This window comes from Pimephales promelas, chromosome 18 (assembly GCF_988280905.1).
Source record: "Pimephales promelas chromosome 18, fPimPro1.hap1.1, whole genome shotgun sequence".
Taxonomy (NCBI): domain Eukaryota; kingdom Metazoa; phylum Chordata; class Actinopteri; order Cypriniformes; family Leuciscidae; genus Pimephales; species Pimephales promelas.
The window spans coordinates 31,782,745-31,800,682 of NC_142786.1; the positions used below are offsets into that span (position 1 = coordinate 31,782,745).

The following is a 17,938-nucleotide window of genomic DNA, read 5'->3' on the forward strand; positions in this document are numbered from 1 at the left end:
TCATAATTGCAAAAGCAAAAAAATCATTCCCGGTGATTTTGGATAATGCATCCAAATAATCGGACTATACACTACCATTCAAAAGTTCGTAGTCTGAAAGTTTTTGTTAAATGTTTTTGAAAGAAGTTTATTAAAATAGTCCAAAAATACTGTAAAACTTGTAATAATAACAATTGAAATATTACAATTTTAAATAACGGTTTGCAAAGTGAATATATATATGAACATATAATTTATTCCCCTGGTGGCACAGCTGAATTTTCAGCATCATTAAAAAAAAAGCAATAAAAAATTAGAAATACATAATTTAGAAAATTTTTATATATGTCTTTAATACAGTCTTGCTAAATATAAAATTCAGAATATAAAAAAATGTACATGATAGACATTTTTAAATTTAAATTCAGTAGCATTTTTTAAGGTTTTATTTCTTTTTACTGTTTTTGAATTGTAAGATTTTATTAATTTAAAAAAAATAAATATTTAAGACTTTTTCATATAAGGCATTTCAAATTATGTATAGGTCATTAATCAAATTTGAGACATTATGTACACAAAATGTGTACAAAAGTTGTTGATATCAACATAAGATTATAATATTAACCAAATTAATATTGATTTAATTTGAACCTTTCACTCAAATTATGTTAATATTTTACACCCCATATTATACATTATGCACCTCAATACTGAAGTTTTGAACAAACAGAAAATATCTGGATTCATGTTTTTATTTTCATTTATATATGCATTTACACGCATATTAAAAAGCAAATATACAAATACCAAGCTGTTCTGAACAAGTTAGAAATCAATCGGCCCTAGCCTCTGAAGTAATATTACAGATATGGGCAGGAAGGCTCAAAACATAAGAAGAAAAAACACTAAAGAAATAGAAGGAACAAAAAAACAAGCAGCTTGTGGCATTGGATCAGTCCCGAAAGATTAACGGAGCAGCACCAGAACGGCAGCGTGATAGACGAATAGAAATCAACTCTTGAACTAGACCCGTGCGCTCACGGCACGACTGTACACGCGGACCGTACTAGGATGAACAGTGCAAACACAAGGGTCAGAGCCTCGAGTCCGAGGAGGCGTCTGTAAACTGTGAGTGCGTCGAAGTGTGCAGGGGTCACAGGGGTGACGAGTCGTCGTCGGTGAGCCTGAGTGCTGTCTTTGGTAGGCGGTCGGTTGTGTAGTCCCTGACCGTTTAACAGGGACGATAGGAAACCATGCCACGCCGCCTCGCTAACATTCAATTCAGCCTCATCCAATACATCTGATTTCATAAGACACAAACCGGAGGAACAAACATAGTTTTTTGATGATCCAAAAGGCACCATGAGTCAATACAGATACAAAAAAAGATAAGAAAAAAAACTGGTTGAAGACCTAAATCATAGCCTTTACAATGCAATTATTTTTTTAAACAGGATGCAAATTCGTCTGAATCATAGTTACAAACCATTTGCACCCATAACAGTTGTTTTATTGAGAATTATTAGTGGACTTGGCTTTGTAAGAACATTTTTTTTTTTTTTTAAACACACCAGACTTGCTTCTCGTCATAAATGGGTTTGGTCAAAGTTCCCCATCCTTACCAGCAGGGGGCGCGACACAGCTTCATTCAGCTTCTCACTGGCTTTTCAACTCAGAAGCAGCACCCTGCACAGGGCTTGAACATCTTTTCCCAAAAATGGAAAATGAGCAGTGACACTAGATGAGAAAAATGAAGAAAAATCCCAAGAAAATTAAAAACACAATCATGTACAAGAATCATTGCTGTGAAAAGGGAAATCTACTATTGCCTGGTCCCTTATAGGCTCATCTTGTATGATGATCTCAAAGAGCATTAGATTCCCTCCTGACTTCCTTGGTGCCTTTGAATAGATGTAGACTCCTTCAACTAAAGCTATATGCTGGGTAACTGAGAATACATGAGTGTATATGTGTGGTGAAGGTGCCTGAATACACGGGTCAAACACGTGGAATCTGTCAAGAACAAGTCATGATCATATTCCATCCCAAAATCACAAAGTAAGGAATTATATTTAAAGAAAATGAAGCCAATTTAAAAATAAGATTAACATTTTGTTTTCATGAAAATTAAATGCATTTCTCCTTCTGAGCATTATAAAAAAAATAAAATCCCATTCTTATTACTGCGATGCATTTAAATCACACTGCCTTTATGCATATTTAAATAATTCTTTACAGTAATACAGAAAAATACTGTGTGATGGTTATAAAAAAATAAATTTAAAAAAGCTACATTTTAAGAAGCAGTACAATACAGGAAGGTGGATGTCCTTAAAGGGATAGTCCATCAAAAAACAATTCCCTTAATTTACTCAAATTCAAGTCGGTGCACGACTTTCTGAAGTGGATACAAAAGAAGATATTTTACAGAAGGGTTAGGACCCAAACAGTTCAATTAAAGGAGAACTCGGGCGCAAAATGAACCTTTGGTCTAATAACACACCGTTCTCTGAGATTTGTTTTCATGATAAAGAGTTTTATCTCTAAAAACTGTTTAGCGTATAATGCTAGTAATGGGGGCATATAATAAGTAAAAAGAAATCTCTAGTTTATACCACTAAACAGTTTTTAGAGATAAAACTCGATTATCAGGAAAACAAATCTCAAAGAACGGTCGACTAGGTACCGATGTTTAATTAGACCAAAGATTCATTTTACGCGGGAGTCAATGGGAACCAAAACTTTTTGGTTACCAACAATTATTTCTTCAAAATATCTTTCATGTTCTGCATTAAAAAAAGTCATGCCGATTGATAAGACGAGGGTGAGTAAATGACGACAATTTTCATTTTTAGCCGGACTATGCTTTTAAGTACCTTGAAATTGTCAATTTGGCCATTTTTGTTTGGATTAATACAAATTTATCCTAAACAGAGGCTTCATTTCATGTATGAAAGGACTGATTTGTTTTCCCCCGTTTTGATTCTTTTAATTTTGGGATGAATAATGAGCTAGACCCTTTTTGTAAGATTCATCCATATACTCGTACCTCACTAGGGAGGTGGATTCATCGCGGTGACCCTGAACACTGAAATAGAGGCATGTGTGATTGACAGCTACATCATCAATTGCCCTACATTCATCCACTGACCTTCTGAATCTCATCTGAGCTTTAGTCTAACCTGGGTTTGGTCTTTACATGACCTGCCAATCAAACGGTAACCTTTGGTCACGGCCAGCTCACTGAAACCTGCCCTCGACTAGTGTAAATCTCCAACATTCGAATCATCACCCAATCGGGACTTTAAACCTCCATGAAGCCCTCCATGAATTCAGTGTGCAATCCTTGGTAATAAAGTGGGTGTTGAGGTTAGCTGTGAAAGCATTTAGGTTAACTCAATCTGGTTATATCTCTGTTTGAATGCAGGCGTTGCGCACAGGACTAGCTGGCTGGGGAAAGTTGTTATTGTGTTCTTTAGGCGAGCTTCGGCCCGCGTCAGCCGCACAGATTAAACTCACGTTCTCCTCCGCAATATAGCACAGTGGACGCTCTGCTGCCCCGTCTGGGGTCAGAGGGGCGACCGCAGCTTGTGGGAGGGTCCCAGAGGCGGGGAAGTTTTCCAGCCGGTCGTTCTCGACCTCAGGAAGAGGGCTGACCGTTCCGCCTGCGTTGGGATGCCGGGTGTGAGACTCGTAGCAAGAGGGTCTGCAGGCATCCAGGTCGGAGCAGCTGAACTCGGAGAAGTGGCTGGAGTGCGAGTCGGCCACGGACGGCAGGCTGCCGCTCAGGGAGGGCGAGTCCAACTCGCTGGAATTGGTGCTGCGGCGCTCCAGCAGCTGGGCATCCATGTCTTCGCGCGTCTCGTTGATCTTGGTGCCACCGCTCTTTTTGCGCAGCTTTCCTTTACTCTTCTTCCCGGAGGAAGAGGACGAGGTGGAGGATGGCTCCTTGGCCCAGCGAGAAGACACGCACTTGCCCTCGTGGGGACAGCCAGAAGGGCAAACGCTGGCCCCGTGGCCTCCACTGCTGCCGTCGTCCATACTGCTGCTGCCGCTGTGGTGCCGGAGCTTCCCTCGTTTGGATTCCACGTCCACCTGCACCTCCATACTGTTCCCGTCTCTGCTCCACAACAACAGAAGACTGTTAATTACAGCTCCACTTCCTACAGGCCCTGATGGTACATCATTATTACTAGGGCTGCGTGTTGACACAAATTTCACAATTCGATTCGATTTCAATTTCGATTCAATATTGCTTATTTTCAATATCAGTTACAACTAACTCAGTTTAACTAATACTGTAAACTATGGGAGTCTAGTTGTAGACTTCATTAGCCTAATATGAAGGTAATAATGAACTGTTTTGTAGCTATACAAACACTTAAATTACACTTATTTATTTTTATAATAAGAAGATTATATGAAATATAAACATTTAAATGGTGGCTGTCATAAAAACATGCCAGATTTATTCAAATATACATTAAGATTATAATGCATATGTAATATGGTATATATATTTAGCAAAATGCTTCTCTCTAGAGTTATTTTTCTCTAGCTGACTAACGAGTTTATGTGGGTTTTCTGAGGTAAATATGACGATACATGACATTGATTACAAGCACGTCTTTCCACGGTTGAAACGCTGATTGAGCGAATCAATGTGACATGATCCGGATTTGGATAAGTTGTACTCTATCTTTAACACACTTTCAGATGCTCATTCATGTTTATTTGGCGCTGTGACTGGTATTATTAAGCCGGAAGAGAGATCAGCGCTGCTGTTTCTCCAGAGCGATCTCACGCCACAGCGACAAAACGTTATTTATGTTTTTGAATTTCTAAAGAAAATGGACGTAATTTGAAAACTGAGACTTTGTTTCATATCAATAGTAACAAAGGACAAAGATTATTGCGTTTTTTTTGGATGCGCGCAGCCGCGATACAATGTCCCATTCATTCAAATGAAACAGGATGACTAATCGATTGTTGAGATTTAAGAATCGATATCGGTTAGTAAAAATGAGAATCGATTAATATCGAGAAATCGATATTTATTACCCAGCCCTAATTATTACACAAACAGATTTGTTGAGAAGTCTCAAAGTGCTTGTAAACTACAATTCTTTTACAGTAGACTTTTAGTACAAGACTTTTACAGTAGAATATAGCATACATGAATTAGCCGTAGCTGATCTATATAGGTGGAGCTGGGGAAGATGGAGGGTTTCTGAAAGCACTGCTGAGGCAAATGCTAACCAAGTATTTGAAGGTTGAGCATGCCAGCTAACAAGCTACTGATACAACTGGAGAAGTATATAATTGCAAACATGTAAGAACCAATTAGCCTGCACCATCTAGAGTTTCATTACAGAACTTTGTATTTAAATTCTATCAGTTATAGAAACACAGACCTGTCCAGAGGCAAGTAGGCATTGAGAATGGATCCAGCCATTGCTTTGGTACTAGCGTTGTCACTGATTGTCCCCAGACTGACGGTACCAGACTCCCCACTCAAACTGCAACGCTCCTTTTGAACATCAGCTTGAACCTCCAACCTGAGACAAACAAACAAACAAATTAAAGGCTTGTTCACAGCAACCTTAATGTTTGGCATACATTTTTTGGACTTTACCATTGACTTTTGGATTATTGCAGATAATAGGCTCCATCACCAGCTAAAATGTATTATTAATTGTTTTGTTCATCATGATAATATTCACAACAATGAATTTTGAAGCCTAAATAAAATCAGCAGTAGTAAATCGCTAAACGTAGGCTACAAACGAACTATGGCAAATCACTTGCTTCCATCTTTATAAAAACAAAAAAACGAAAACACAATGAGGCTGTGAAAGCAGACTAGTGAATAAATGAGAAAAAAAGTTGAGTAAATGTCCCAGAGAACGTCTGTACTCAGATTCTTGCAGAGAACATGTATAAAATGGTCTTTTTGGACTGGGACTTCAATTCAAGAGACATGGCCCTTTAAGGTTTTTTTTTTTTTTTGGCTAATAATTGTGCACATGACTTGACATTAAAAACAAGGTGTCACTGACCTGTTAAAGCAGTTGACCATGGCACTTCCTGACAAGCTGCCAGTGATGCTGGCCCCAGCAAGTGCCATAGTGCTGGCGTTCTCACTCAGGTTGTCTCTCATTGCTCCAATGCGCTCCATATGGCTCCCGCTGGCACTCAGGCTGCCCGTCAGACCCCCTACACTGCCCTCGCCGATGCTGGGGTTATGCCTGGTCTCTGCGACTGAAGTGGTGTCTGTTGAGGTAGAAGGGGCAAACTTTTTAGGCTGTTTAGGCCCCTATGATTTCAGTGATGTGGAAAACGCAGACATAATCGTAGGATCTAGCCATAAAAATATATAAAAAAAAAAAATGTGTGGCTGTATACTTGAATCAAATGGACATGTCTGTGAAAACTCAAGCACAAACAGAATGCATGTTCTGCATGGCTCTTACTACATACAAACTTGAGCACACGTAACGCTCATGTTTTTTCAGCGTCTGCAGTCTCACCATATGAGCGAGGAGGACACAAGCTTCATTTTCAAAGCTGCTCTGAAAGTCACTTCATCAATATTTTACCATTTAATGTGATAAAACAGAAACTCAAAGGTCTGATTTACAACTCATTACAACTAGGGGTGTTGCAATATACCTGTGTTGATATTCAAAGCATGAAATATCGACATCGTGTTAATTTAGAGTGTGGCAATATACCGGTATTGGCGACAACCATGATGTTTAAAATGAATAGGACTGTTATGATAACATGACACGCAATTACTCCAACGCGAGTACCTGGTTGACCCGTCAGGTGGCTGTTTTGCACCCGCTGCGGCAGACGCTTATTAAAGACGACGCACCCCGGGCTATTCTTTCTATTGTTTGTAGCCCATATGCTATGTCTTCATGTATGTATCGTGTCTCACAGACAGAACTTTGGATTAAGATTGTTGAAGGGTGACATGCTGACATCGCTGCTGAAGGACTGCTACACTACAAACCTTCAATAAATTATTCTCCCCACAAGAACTCTGGTCAAGCTTACTTGTGTATTGGGATAAATCGAATCCATTGGCGAGCCACCCAAACTACTGCTCGGCCAAATACAGCAAATTTAACACTATGACAGAAATATATTACTATTATCCAGTAAAATGTACTTCTCAAAGTAATGAATGAATGAATGAATGAATAATTTTATTTCTTTTCATTTCCTTAATACTACGCTTTATTAACACATGATATTGTTTTTATAGAATATCAGTTTTAAATTTAAACTAGTAATCAAATGAAATGTGAACAGTTCAGTTTTACAAAATTAATTCAATTGTTGAAGTTTTATGCATTCATTTGATTAAGTTTGATAATAAAATTGTATATATCGAAAATATAATCGGACAACACAGAATAAATGTATTAAAAATAAAAATATATATATATTATAAATTAGACTGATTATTAAAACTTACTTAAACAATTAATTAAAACAGAATGCAAAAAATGTCATGAAAATTTGAGAAACCTGATTGTAGCTTACACCGCTCATCAAGACAAAGGCTGTTTGTTCCCAGCGTTACTTGAGCTTCATGAGAATTATTTGGTGTTTGAGCAAAACAACAACAACTTGATCCTTGATTATCAGTAGTTGTGTTTGAAAAAGGATAAACCTCAAGGTCTCTAGATCTGGCTCACCTTCAATTCTAGTGGGACCCACTTTACCCGATAAACTGTGCACATTTTTGCAAACCCCAGGAGGAGCACTTTAAACAACAACACATTTCACATATTTGTATTAAGCCTGAGCAACGAGTAGAGAAAGTGTAAAATGAGAGACAAATCCCGAGGGAGAGACGACCAAGACAGACACTGTAAATGAGAGAATAACAGAGAAGGCGAGATTCTGAAAGCTTTTCAACACGGTTAGCCTTCGGTGCACTCCGTTACAAAGGTGTAGTGAACAGCAGTGTGTTTGCCTCACCAGTCACAGCAGCTCCGGTGCCCACGTTCATATCGTTCTCATCATCAAACTCGATGCGCACACCTTTTCCATTCCCCGCAGACACGCCACAACCACCGCTGCGGCACAGAGAGATGGGCACCACACCGTAGACGTATGCCAACATGATGGGCACTCCGATCCCTATGCAGACACAAAATATAATGGTTACTCAACACTACTATACAAGCAGTACAGCCACCTTTAAACCAGATAGATTATCAATTAAATCTGGATTTATAAGAAGTAAAGTGTTAAGGGCCAAAGATAAGAACTATAAAGTCGTAATTATTGTTCTAATTCTGTGAGAATAAGGAAGGGCTACATAACAATAACAACGATACGATCCAACATACAGTCCCTGCATTGTAAAATGTAAGTTATACTTGTGAGGAGTGAACATTTAGACATAGAGAAAAAGTATCAAACGTATCTTGTGCAGCAAAGTTAGCTTTTCTTTTACACGTGTTTATAACAATATTTAAATCCAACAATATTTAATAAAAAAAAAATATATCGGAATATCGGATTTTAAAACCCAAAAATATTTGTATCGGTATCGGTCTTCAAAATCCTTTATCGGTCGGGCTCTAGCAGTTAGTGCTACTACAGCAAATCCAATGTTAAATGATGGCCATTTGTAGATTGAAAAGCGTTCTGACTGTATCGTTGCCCACAGTATTGCTCAGCGTTGAGACCGATCAGTGAGTAAACGCATCTGAACTAGTAACTCGTACGGATAAATTGTCCGTGTGGTGCAGTTCAAACAAGTAGCGCCATTTGATTCCGCTTTATATCAAACATTTATTAAACTCGATAATCGTTTTTCGAGAAAAAGTGTTTTGATAATCGTTCTTTAAAAATAGTGCAAATCAAACTGCTGTAAATCAAATCAAAATGACTCATTGGGGAGAAAAAAGAAAATAAATTGAGTCTGCTTACCAACAGTGACAGCGGCAACCACTGGAGACACGATCACTGACAATGTCACCCCGCCGGCTATGACGAGGTTCCTCTTGTGCTTAGAGATGTCCTTTCCCTCATAACGATTATGAATCTGAAGTAGATGGATTCAAAGAGTGAGTGAACACTGCTCATCCACATTCATTATTCTCGATTAAATTACAACTTAATGATCTAACAAATCTCTTGAAGATCAAACAAGGTGGATAAGTGTGTGAGAAGAAATGTAGGTCATCATATTTCACAATGCACAGAATTCAGGTCAGATAAACAGACTGTTATGGAAATCCCTTCATAATGAAATTCAGATTGAACAGCACATTTCTGAAGTGCTATTAATCATTGTAAAAAGTAACCAGGTTGCAGTGGATTCATCTAGTTCAGAGACAGGGGCTGCATATTAACTCAAACACGAAACCAAATCCTAAATGTAGGACACAAATTATACTTATTTGCTGGACATAAATCTCAAATCTATTAATACAGATGTAAGACTAGCGCTTGCCAAACTGGTTTCAACATGTTGGCACAATTCTAACTGGGTTTATAATAAGCAACACTGTTTTTCTAGTCAGATAAAACGAAGGCCCTTTATTATCTTGTCGTCATGACAAAGGAATTTGGAGAAACTGCCTGCATTTTCATGACCGCTCATTTTGTGAACCAAATCCTCTGAAGTACATTTTTCCTTAATTTAACCCATACTATGTGCCAATTAGCGGACATTACAAGTTAAGGTTGATAATGCAGGAAATGTAAAGATTAATTACATAAGATAGTCCATGATTATCAGGACAGCTTAGAATTCATGAAAGGTTTGTTGAAAATATATGCAGGCTTTTTACACACAGGCAAAAAAATATTACAAAATACAATATGGCTTTTAAATTTATAATATAAAAGTGTATGGTTTAACTTTTAAAGAAATTAAAATGACTATTTTTACAGCTATACTATATTTTTATTAAACCCTTTTTTATTTTACAATATAACAGCTTTATTAATTATTATTTATACAAATTATTAATCTTTAAAAACAATTTTTGTATATTCTTTTGAATTTGTCAGAAACAGTAGAATTGTGCATTTCCTAGTCAACACTTGACTATGGTTACTGAAAGAGGTCCCCCAAATTATCCAGCCTTAACAGGATGGACTGCACTCAAAAACTTTTTTTAATAATATACATATTTTTTTTTTATCATATGTATTATACATATGCCCCCATCCCTACAAATTAACCCCTTTTTTCTAGAATTATTTATTCTTTCCTAATTGAACTATTCAATTCAGTCTTTTGATATCCCAATATACTTTGCATAAAAAAATACTGCAATGTCAGTTTTCAACATCAAGCATTTCTAATTGTTTTCTAATCCAAGTTACAAGTATGTAATGCCGCACTTACGTTTGTATTTCAAACACTAAATAAAGAGTAAAATTTTTGGCTTGAATTTATAAAGTTCATTTTCATTACGAGTTCAGTATCCTGCAGGATTATCATGATCGAGTAAACAGAGACAGACTGTTCAATTCTCAGTCCTCCTATTCCACAATAACAGCTACTCTCAGTGGTTGTAAAAGAAACTTTTGGCACCAGGCTGACAGTCACATTAGGGACTTTCACACCAGAGGAACCTTTTCATAGTTCTTGGAACTATTGGCAGAAGTACCCACTTTTTGGCTTAGTCACACTGTAGGAACCAGGAACGATTTTATTTTTAGGAACTACTGTTGGGGGAACTAAATTAGCTCCTAGTTCAGAGTAGGGTCTAACAAAGCACAATAGGAACTACCAGTGACACAAAAAGTTGTGTAAATATTTACTCCATGAATATGGAAAACAGCGATGACGCCATTTACTTTTCTCAGCCTCGATGATATGCAACACAGCAAGTTTTCATAGGAGATTTCGTCTCTTAGGCCCACTTTTTGTTCGTTCAGTCGTGTAGATTGCGCATTTACATTACATATCAGTTATCACGAAACCAGAACACAGACAGCCCCAATCATGCCATCCTCTATCCACCGGTTGTTGACGTTAATAAATGGCACGCTTAAAGACGCCTATGTCTGCCGCTTCTTAGCTCTTCCTGACGGTGTGAATGCAATCAGGAAAATGGCTGGCAGGGAATTAGTTCTCAGGGAACCATCATAAACAGTAAAAGAATTGGACACAGCGACCCTATAGACTTCATTGGAGACTTCAGTCTTGGGAACCATCCTTGTGGCTAGTTCCTATAACGAAGTTCCTAGAACAACCCCGGTGTGTAAGCCCCTTATTACTATGGCAAACTATTTAGATAAAGCAAAAAAAAAATTTTTTTATAATTTATAATTTTTATAATATAATTTTTTTTTTGCGTTATCTAAATAGAAAAAGCAAAAATATATACTATTATATATATAAAATAATAATAGTATGCATTTATGTAAATATAATACCTTGCAAAAACCAATCACAATTGGGTACAGCAGAATTAAACTTTACTTTTCATTCTCAACATTCAGAGATTATTTGGAGTGGCCACCCACCTTTCTACCCACATACACAGGAATCCCAATGATCATTGCAGGTATAGCAATGCCAGCAATAAGTGCAATGCCAACCGGAGCACCCACAAGTGTCCCCAACTGCCACAGGATTTTCTTCTTCCTGCTCCAGGGCTTCTTACCCCAAAACGTGCATCCTGAAGGACTGTGATAGAAACAGAGAAATTAAACCTAGAAATGTAACCTTAGCACAAAAAGAAAAAGTTTCTACCACTCTTTGAGCTTCATCAGTTCTCACAGATTTACAGCATTATATTGTGAATGTTGCAGTGGTCTTCAGTACACTGACCTTAAGTAGTGCAGGTCAGAGATCTCCTTCATACACAGCCAGCAGAACTCACAGCCACACACAGCACAGGTCATGTGATTACAGCTCCCATCGTTCATCTTAATGATGTAGGCCGCACAGCGGGGACATGGCTTTATGTCATCAGCTTTAGGGACACAAGACACAACAGTTAAAACCACTCCGCGCTGAAATATGAGATTTCAGACGTTTTCACACCAAGTTTGAGATACTCATTTGGTACAAATCACAGTATATCATTTTCTAAGGGAGAGATGCCATTTTCATTCTAGACAGCACTTGATTGGTTTAAACTGATTGATTTTAGAGCAGTTTCATGAATGAAACTTCTGACTAGAGCCCGACCGATTTTGAATTTGAGGATTTTGAAGGCCGATACAAATATTTTTGGGTTTTAAAATCCGATATATCGGCCGATTTTATTTATTTATTTATTAAACTGGAGATGATTAGTCACAAATTTTGTCATGCTTATTTGAGTTAAGAGAACTGATGAGGATGTTCTTTTAATTGTTATTCAAGCAATGTATGTATCGTGACCAACTCAACGAGTGTTGTCAACAGGAACGGTGTAGAGTGCCCTCTGGTGGACAAACTATACAACTCCAACACTCATGACATGGTTGAAGCGTGTTTCGTCCGTTTTTATTTTATTTTTGAAATATTCATTTATCGGCCATTATAACTGCCGATACCGATAGTTTGGAAAATGCTTAATATCGGCCGATAATATCGGTCTGGCTCTACTTCTGACATTAAAGATATACCACCAATAAAACGGACCACACTTTGATGTCAAGTGCCCATTGGTCTGCACTGTGCTAGTGTGAGTTTAGTGGGCTTACCAGCAGCGCCGCTCTCCTGGCTGTAGCTGAGTGACGATGATCTGAAGGGTCTCAGACGGAGACTCTGAGCTCTCTGCTGTCGGGCGGCGTCACAGGTCTGATTTGGGTGCCACAGCTGTTTACAGTGGTAACAGAACTCCGTTCCGCAGCCCTCACGACCACACGTGATCTTTGGACAGCTGGCACAACCGAAGGCGATGACTGCATACCTGTCAAATCAAACAGACAAATACTTTCACAGCTATACACGAACATAACAGAAAAGATGCATTCTCTCATACATATCTGAGGGCACTCATCTAGATGCTAAACTAATAATAAATAATAACAGTAAACTAATAATTAGCAAACCAATCATTCATGTTTGTCCATTCTCCAAAACAAATATGCCATGTTACATAACTGCAGCAATCTGGAAAAGCATGTGGAGTCTTTTTGACCCATCTAGATTAACAGCCCTGCTAATTCAAACTGATGGCATCATTAATTACCGCTGGCAATGGCCATCGTGACCCGATCTCTATTAATGAGAACCTATTAAATGATGCTTGTCTGTAGGGATAATGGTTGTTGGAAAGTCACAAGGGGGCAGACGGAGTGATTGAGAGAAAACAGTGACAGGATCACTATGCTAACTGATCTGTGTGCTAGACAAAAGTTGCATAAGAGGCTACAACAGTCCTTGTAATGTGATAAAGCACTAGAAGCTGAGAAGCGTGAATGTGCGCTACAGGATCAGTCGGTTATTCCAGCAACAAAGAAGACATGATCTCAAACCTCATGAAAGAGTCTTATGTTTGCCTGTGTGGACTGACATAATTACACAATTTAATTTGATACAAAAGAAGCTACAACTCCTTGGTGCAATCCAGATGTCATTTGGTGAACTGTCGGTTTTCAGCCCGAGACATCTGCTTCCAAAAACAATGTGGCCTTTGTCATTAGAGTTTGCCAAATTTCTAGAGGAGTCTGAGTGTACGAGTTAACACAATGTTGGAGACATAAGGCACCCCCTTGCCTGATGTACAATCAACCCTAAAAAAATAAAATAAAATAAATAGTAATCTCAAAACAAGTATAGTGACAGCACAAGATCAAAGGTCACAGCAAAACATGGCACACAGCCTTTCCTCTAAACAGAAGACATGTTAAAAAAAAGTGTTAGTGCTGTCAAACGATTAAAATATTTAATCGCGATTAATCGCATTAATTTCATAGTTAACTCGCGATTAATCGCACATTTTTTTCTATTCCAAATGTCTCTTGATTTATTTTTGTTACATTCTTTTTTTCTCATTTTAATGCTCTTATCAATATGGAAAAGTGCAAAAAATATTATTGAAAATAACATTGGAATAGTGTTCAATTTCACACTAACATATACAAATAATCAATAAAAGGGTGAAAGAAATACTGACGAGGTCCTAATATTGGTGAGGGGGCGGAGAATTCGCATCATCTGTGTGTGTGTTTGCTTGGCCATCATCAAGTGGTGTTTCAGACTGGACGTGCTGCGATGATGATCGCTCAGTTCACAACGACAAAACACAGATCACTTGGTCTTGTCAATGGGACAATTTGGCAAGTTTTTAAAAGTAAACTTTCCATTCAGAATGTTAGGGCATCCATTTCGGCGTCTCGCACTCGTCATCCACTCAAAAGTAACGTTACTATTTGGCCGGCTCGCAAGCCGAAACGAGTGTGTGCGGCACAAAATGTCCTTGCGCTGCGCTTTGAAACCCATTCATTTCAATGGCTTGTGCCGCAAAAGAACGTTTTGTTGCTTCTTTAACCAAAGCGCAAGCTACAAAAAAACTACAAAAAAACGGAAAAACTACAAGTTTGCTAGGACAAAAAGACCGTTAATCGCGCGATAAAAAAATTAACGCCGTTAAAATAGGTTTGCGTTGACGCAGTTAATAACGTGTTAAACTGACAGCCCTAAAAAGTGTACATATTTTCTAAAACATTAACCTTACCTAACCTTAGCCATCCCTGTAGTGCAACAATGCAGAATCAATGCAACTCACTCCGTCTGCTATTCACAATATCTATGAACATGCTCTCTACTAAATGCCTGACAACAAGAAAGTGTCTGAAAACAAGTTTGCTTAAAGCACTCAACATTCCAATATTGAAGGTGTCAACTCAATATGAAGGTGGCTTGCTTTAACACTGTTATCTAATGCAGGGTTTTATAACCTGGGTCACCTGAGTTCTCTCTAGCTCTTTTCCACCAGAATACTTTGTGTTCTCGGCCAGGCAAAATGGAGCCTGTTACGAACTGGCCGCATATTTCCACAGATTTGAGGAACAAACAGTGATGTAATGCTGTTATGTGTTGTTTACAAGACTAGAAGGAGTCTAAAATCTAACAGTGTGCATCTCAGTGTTTGCGACTTCTGTTTTGCTGTTCACACTAGCAGGAGTGATTCTAGCTTATCGGCAGCGTACAGTTGATTCACTTGTTCTCTCACGCTCTTGCATGCACAGTTTTATACATCTAGATATAGAGAACAATGTTTTGGCCAGGAACACCCTTTTCTGCAGCAGAAATACGCAGAACAGATCAATAACGCACAAAGTCCGGAAGTGCATCGTTGGAAAAATCTCTCTCTGATCACCCCTCAAAGCATACCACAGTATATATATATAACTGCAACCTGCCATGACACATTGACTAGTTCTTTTCCTACATTATTGTTGGTGCTATGGCGTGTTTAAAAAAAAAAACTAGAATACAATATACCTAATGAATCTAACTGGAAAGAGCTTTTTGCTAGGAACAACAGACATCCTCTTGATAGGTTGCCTCTAGGTCTTCAACCCAGCTCCTGGCGACCCACTGTCCTGCTAAGTTTTTCCAACCTGCTTCTGTATTTAAGCGATCCTGAAGAACTTGATTAACAGCTTTAGGTGTGTTCAATTAGGGCTGGAAATAAACGTTGCAGGACAGTGGATAGCCAGGAGCATGGGCGAAGACCTCAGCTCTATAATGACAGGTATAATAGTACCTACTGAGAAAATAAGTACACTCACCGGCCACTTTATTAGGTACACCTGTCCAACTGCTCGTTAACACTTAATTTCTAAGCAGCCAATCACATGGCGGCAACTCAGTGCATTTAGGCATGTAGACATGGTCAAGACAATCTCCTGCAGTTCAAACCGAGCATCAGTATGGGGAAGAAAGGTGATTTGAGTGACTTTGAACGTGGCATGATTGTTGGTGCCGGAAGGGCTGGTCTGAGTATTTCAGAAACTGCTAATCTACTGGGATTTTCACGCACAACCATCTCTAGGGTTTACAGAGAATGGTCCGAAAAAGAAAAAACATCCAGTGAGCGGCAGTTCTGTGGGCGGAAATGCCTTGTTGATGCCAGAGGTCAGAGGAGAATGGCCAGACTGGTTCGAGCTGATAGAAGGGCAACAGTGACTCAAATAACCACCCGTTACAACCAAGGTGGGCAGAAGAGCATCTCTGAACGCACAGTACGTCGAACTTTGAGGCAGATGGGCTACAGCAGCAGAAGACCACAACCCGGCCACTCCTTTCAGCTAAGAACAGGAAACTGAGGCTACAATTTGCACAAGCTCATCGAAATTGGACAATAGAAGATTGGAAAAACGTTGCCTGGTCTGATGAGTCTCGATTTCTGCTGCGACATTCGGATGGTAGGGTCAGAATTTGGCGTCTACAACATGAAAGCATGGATCCATCCTGCCTTGTATCAACGGTTCAGGCTGGTGGTGGTGGTGTCATGGTGTGGGGAATATTTTCTTGGCACTCTTTGGGCCCCTTGGTACCAATTGAGCATCGTTGCAACGCCACAGCCTACCTGAGTATTGTTGCTGACCATGTCCATCCCTTTATGACCACAATGTACCCAACTTCTGATGGCTACTTTCAGCAGGATAATGCGCCATGTCATAAAGCTGGAATCATCTCAGACTGGTTTCTTGAACATGACAATGAGTTCGCTGTACTCAAATGGCCTCCACAGTCACCAGATCTCAATCCAATAGAGCATCTTTGGGATGTGGTGGAACGGGAGATTCGCATCATGGATGTGCAGCCGACAAATCTGCGGCAACTGTGTGATGCCATCATGTCAATATGGACCAAACTCCCTGAGGAATGCTTCCAGCACCTTGTTGAATCTATGCCACGAAGAATTGAGGCAGTTCTGAAGGCAAAAGGGGGTCCAACCCGTTACTAGCATGGGGTACCTAATAAAGTGGCCGGTGAGTGTATAACCGATTATCAAAAAGGACAAGAGAAAAAAGGCTGCTCAAATGTTGTGTTATTCAAACACAGGGCACAGCTGAGTGCTTAGCATGACAAGATACGCTGCCAGGCTCTCCACTGGCCTGATAAAGTCTCCATTCAAAGTGACAGTGTCACCAGTGTCAGGCCTTCAAAAGCGCTGATCACAACACAATACTGTGCCTTTGGCTTGTGTTAACTTCAAGATGATGACCCAGACAGCTCTGCCTCAGACTACAAGCCGATCAAAAAGAGAAAAGCTGAATCCCAGCACAATATCACAGCGCTCATCGTAATAAAGTCTCTGGGGCCTTTTTAACTAAGAACATTTACACTAATGTTCAAAACATTGGGTTTAACACTTATTTTGAATGTTCTATTCAAAGAATCCTAAAAAAAAATGATCACGGGTTTCTACAAAAATATTAAGCAGCACAATTGTTTTCAACAATAATAAGAAATGTTTTTAGAGAAGCAAATCAGCATATTCATGAAGGATCATGTGACACTGAAGAATAATGGCTGCTTAAATTCAAACTGAAAAAATAAATTATATTTTAAAATATATTCAAATAGGAAACACTATTTTAAATTGTACTTATGAATAATAATAATAATAATACAAATATTACTGGTTCTGTATTTTTGATTTTTGATTAAATAAATGCAAGTCTTGATGAGCATAAGACGCTTCAAAAACAAAACAAAAATTCTTACTGAGCCCAAACATTTGAATGGTAGTTCACATTCATGTATACTTTGACAGAAAGATTAAGAATGTAGCTGAATTGGTGTAGCTTAGCTTGATTATAACTATCTATGCATGTAAACATACATATTGACACTTCTAAAGTCAATTTAGGTAAGAGGCTGTTTATAAATGCTTACACACACAAAATGACCTCTACACTCGCATATCAAAACAAACAGACCACAAATAAGCAAATACACACAACATGCAGTCATGGCAGCTGTGGCAACACAACGGCAGCTGTCGCAACATCACAG

General features: G+C 38.7%; 1 protein-coding gene across 4 annotated transcripts in view; it reads right to left on the reverse strand.

Moving 5' to 3' along the window:
• Positions 1-715: 715 nt before the first annotated feature.
• rnf19a (ring finger protein 19A, RBR E3 ubiquitin protein ligase) overlaps positions 716-17,938 on the reverse strand; it is a 33,187-nt gene continuing 15,964 nt past the window's right edge. The window contains exons 3-12 of one of the 4 annotated variants that reach the window (XM_039680769.2): positions 12,664-12,872; positions 11,801-11,945; positions 11,494-11,656; positions 8,938-9,052; positions 7,978-8,139; positions 6,039-6,252; positions 5,394-5,537; positions 3,499-4,099; positions 1,602-1,716; positions 716-1,279 (exon numbers count right to left, since the gene is read on the reverse strand). In XM_039680769.2, coding sequence (XP_039536703.2) covers positions 1,636-1,716; positions 3,499-4,099; positions 5,394-5,537; positions 6,039-6,252; positions 7,978-8,139; positions 8,938-9,052; positions 11,494-11,656; positions 11,801-11,945; positions 12,664-12,872 — 1,834 coding nt within the window. In that variant the 3' untranslated portion in view covers positions 716-1,279; positions 1,602-1,635. Of the gene's footprint in view, positions 4,100-5,393; positions 5,538-6,038; positions 6,253-7,977; positions 8,140-8,937; positions 9,053-11,493; positions 11,657-11,800; positions 11,946-12,663; positions 12,873-17,938 lie in introns of all 4 variants that reach the window. The other 3 variants (XR_016147211.1, XM_039680768.2, XM_039680767.2) reach the window with 3 other exon arrangements.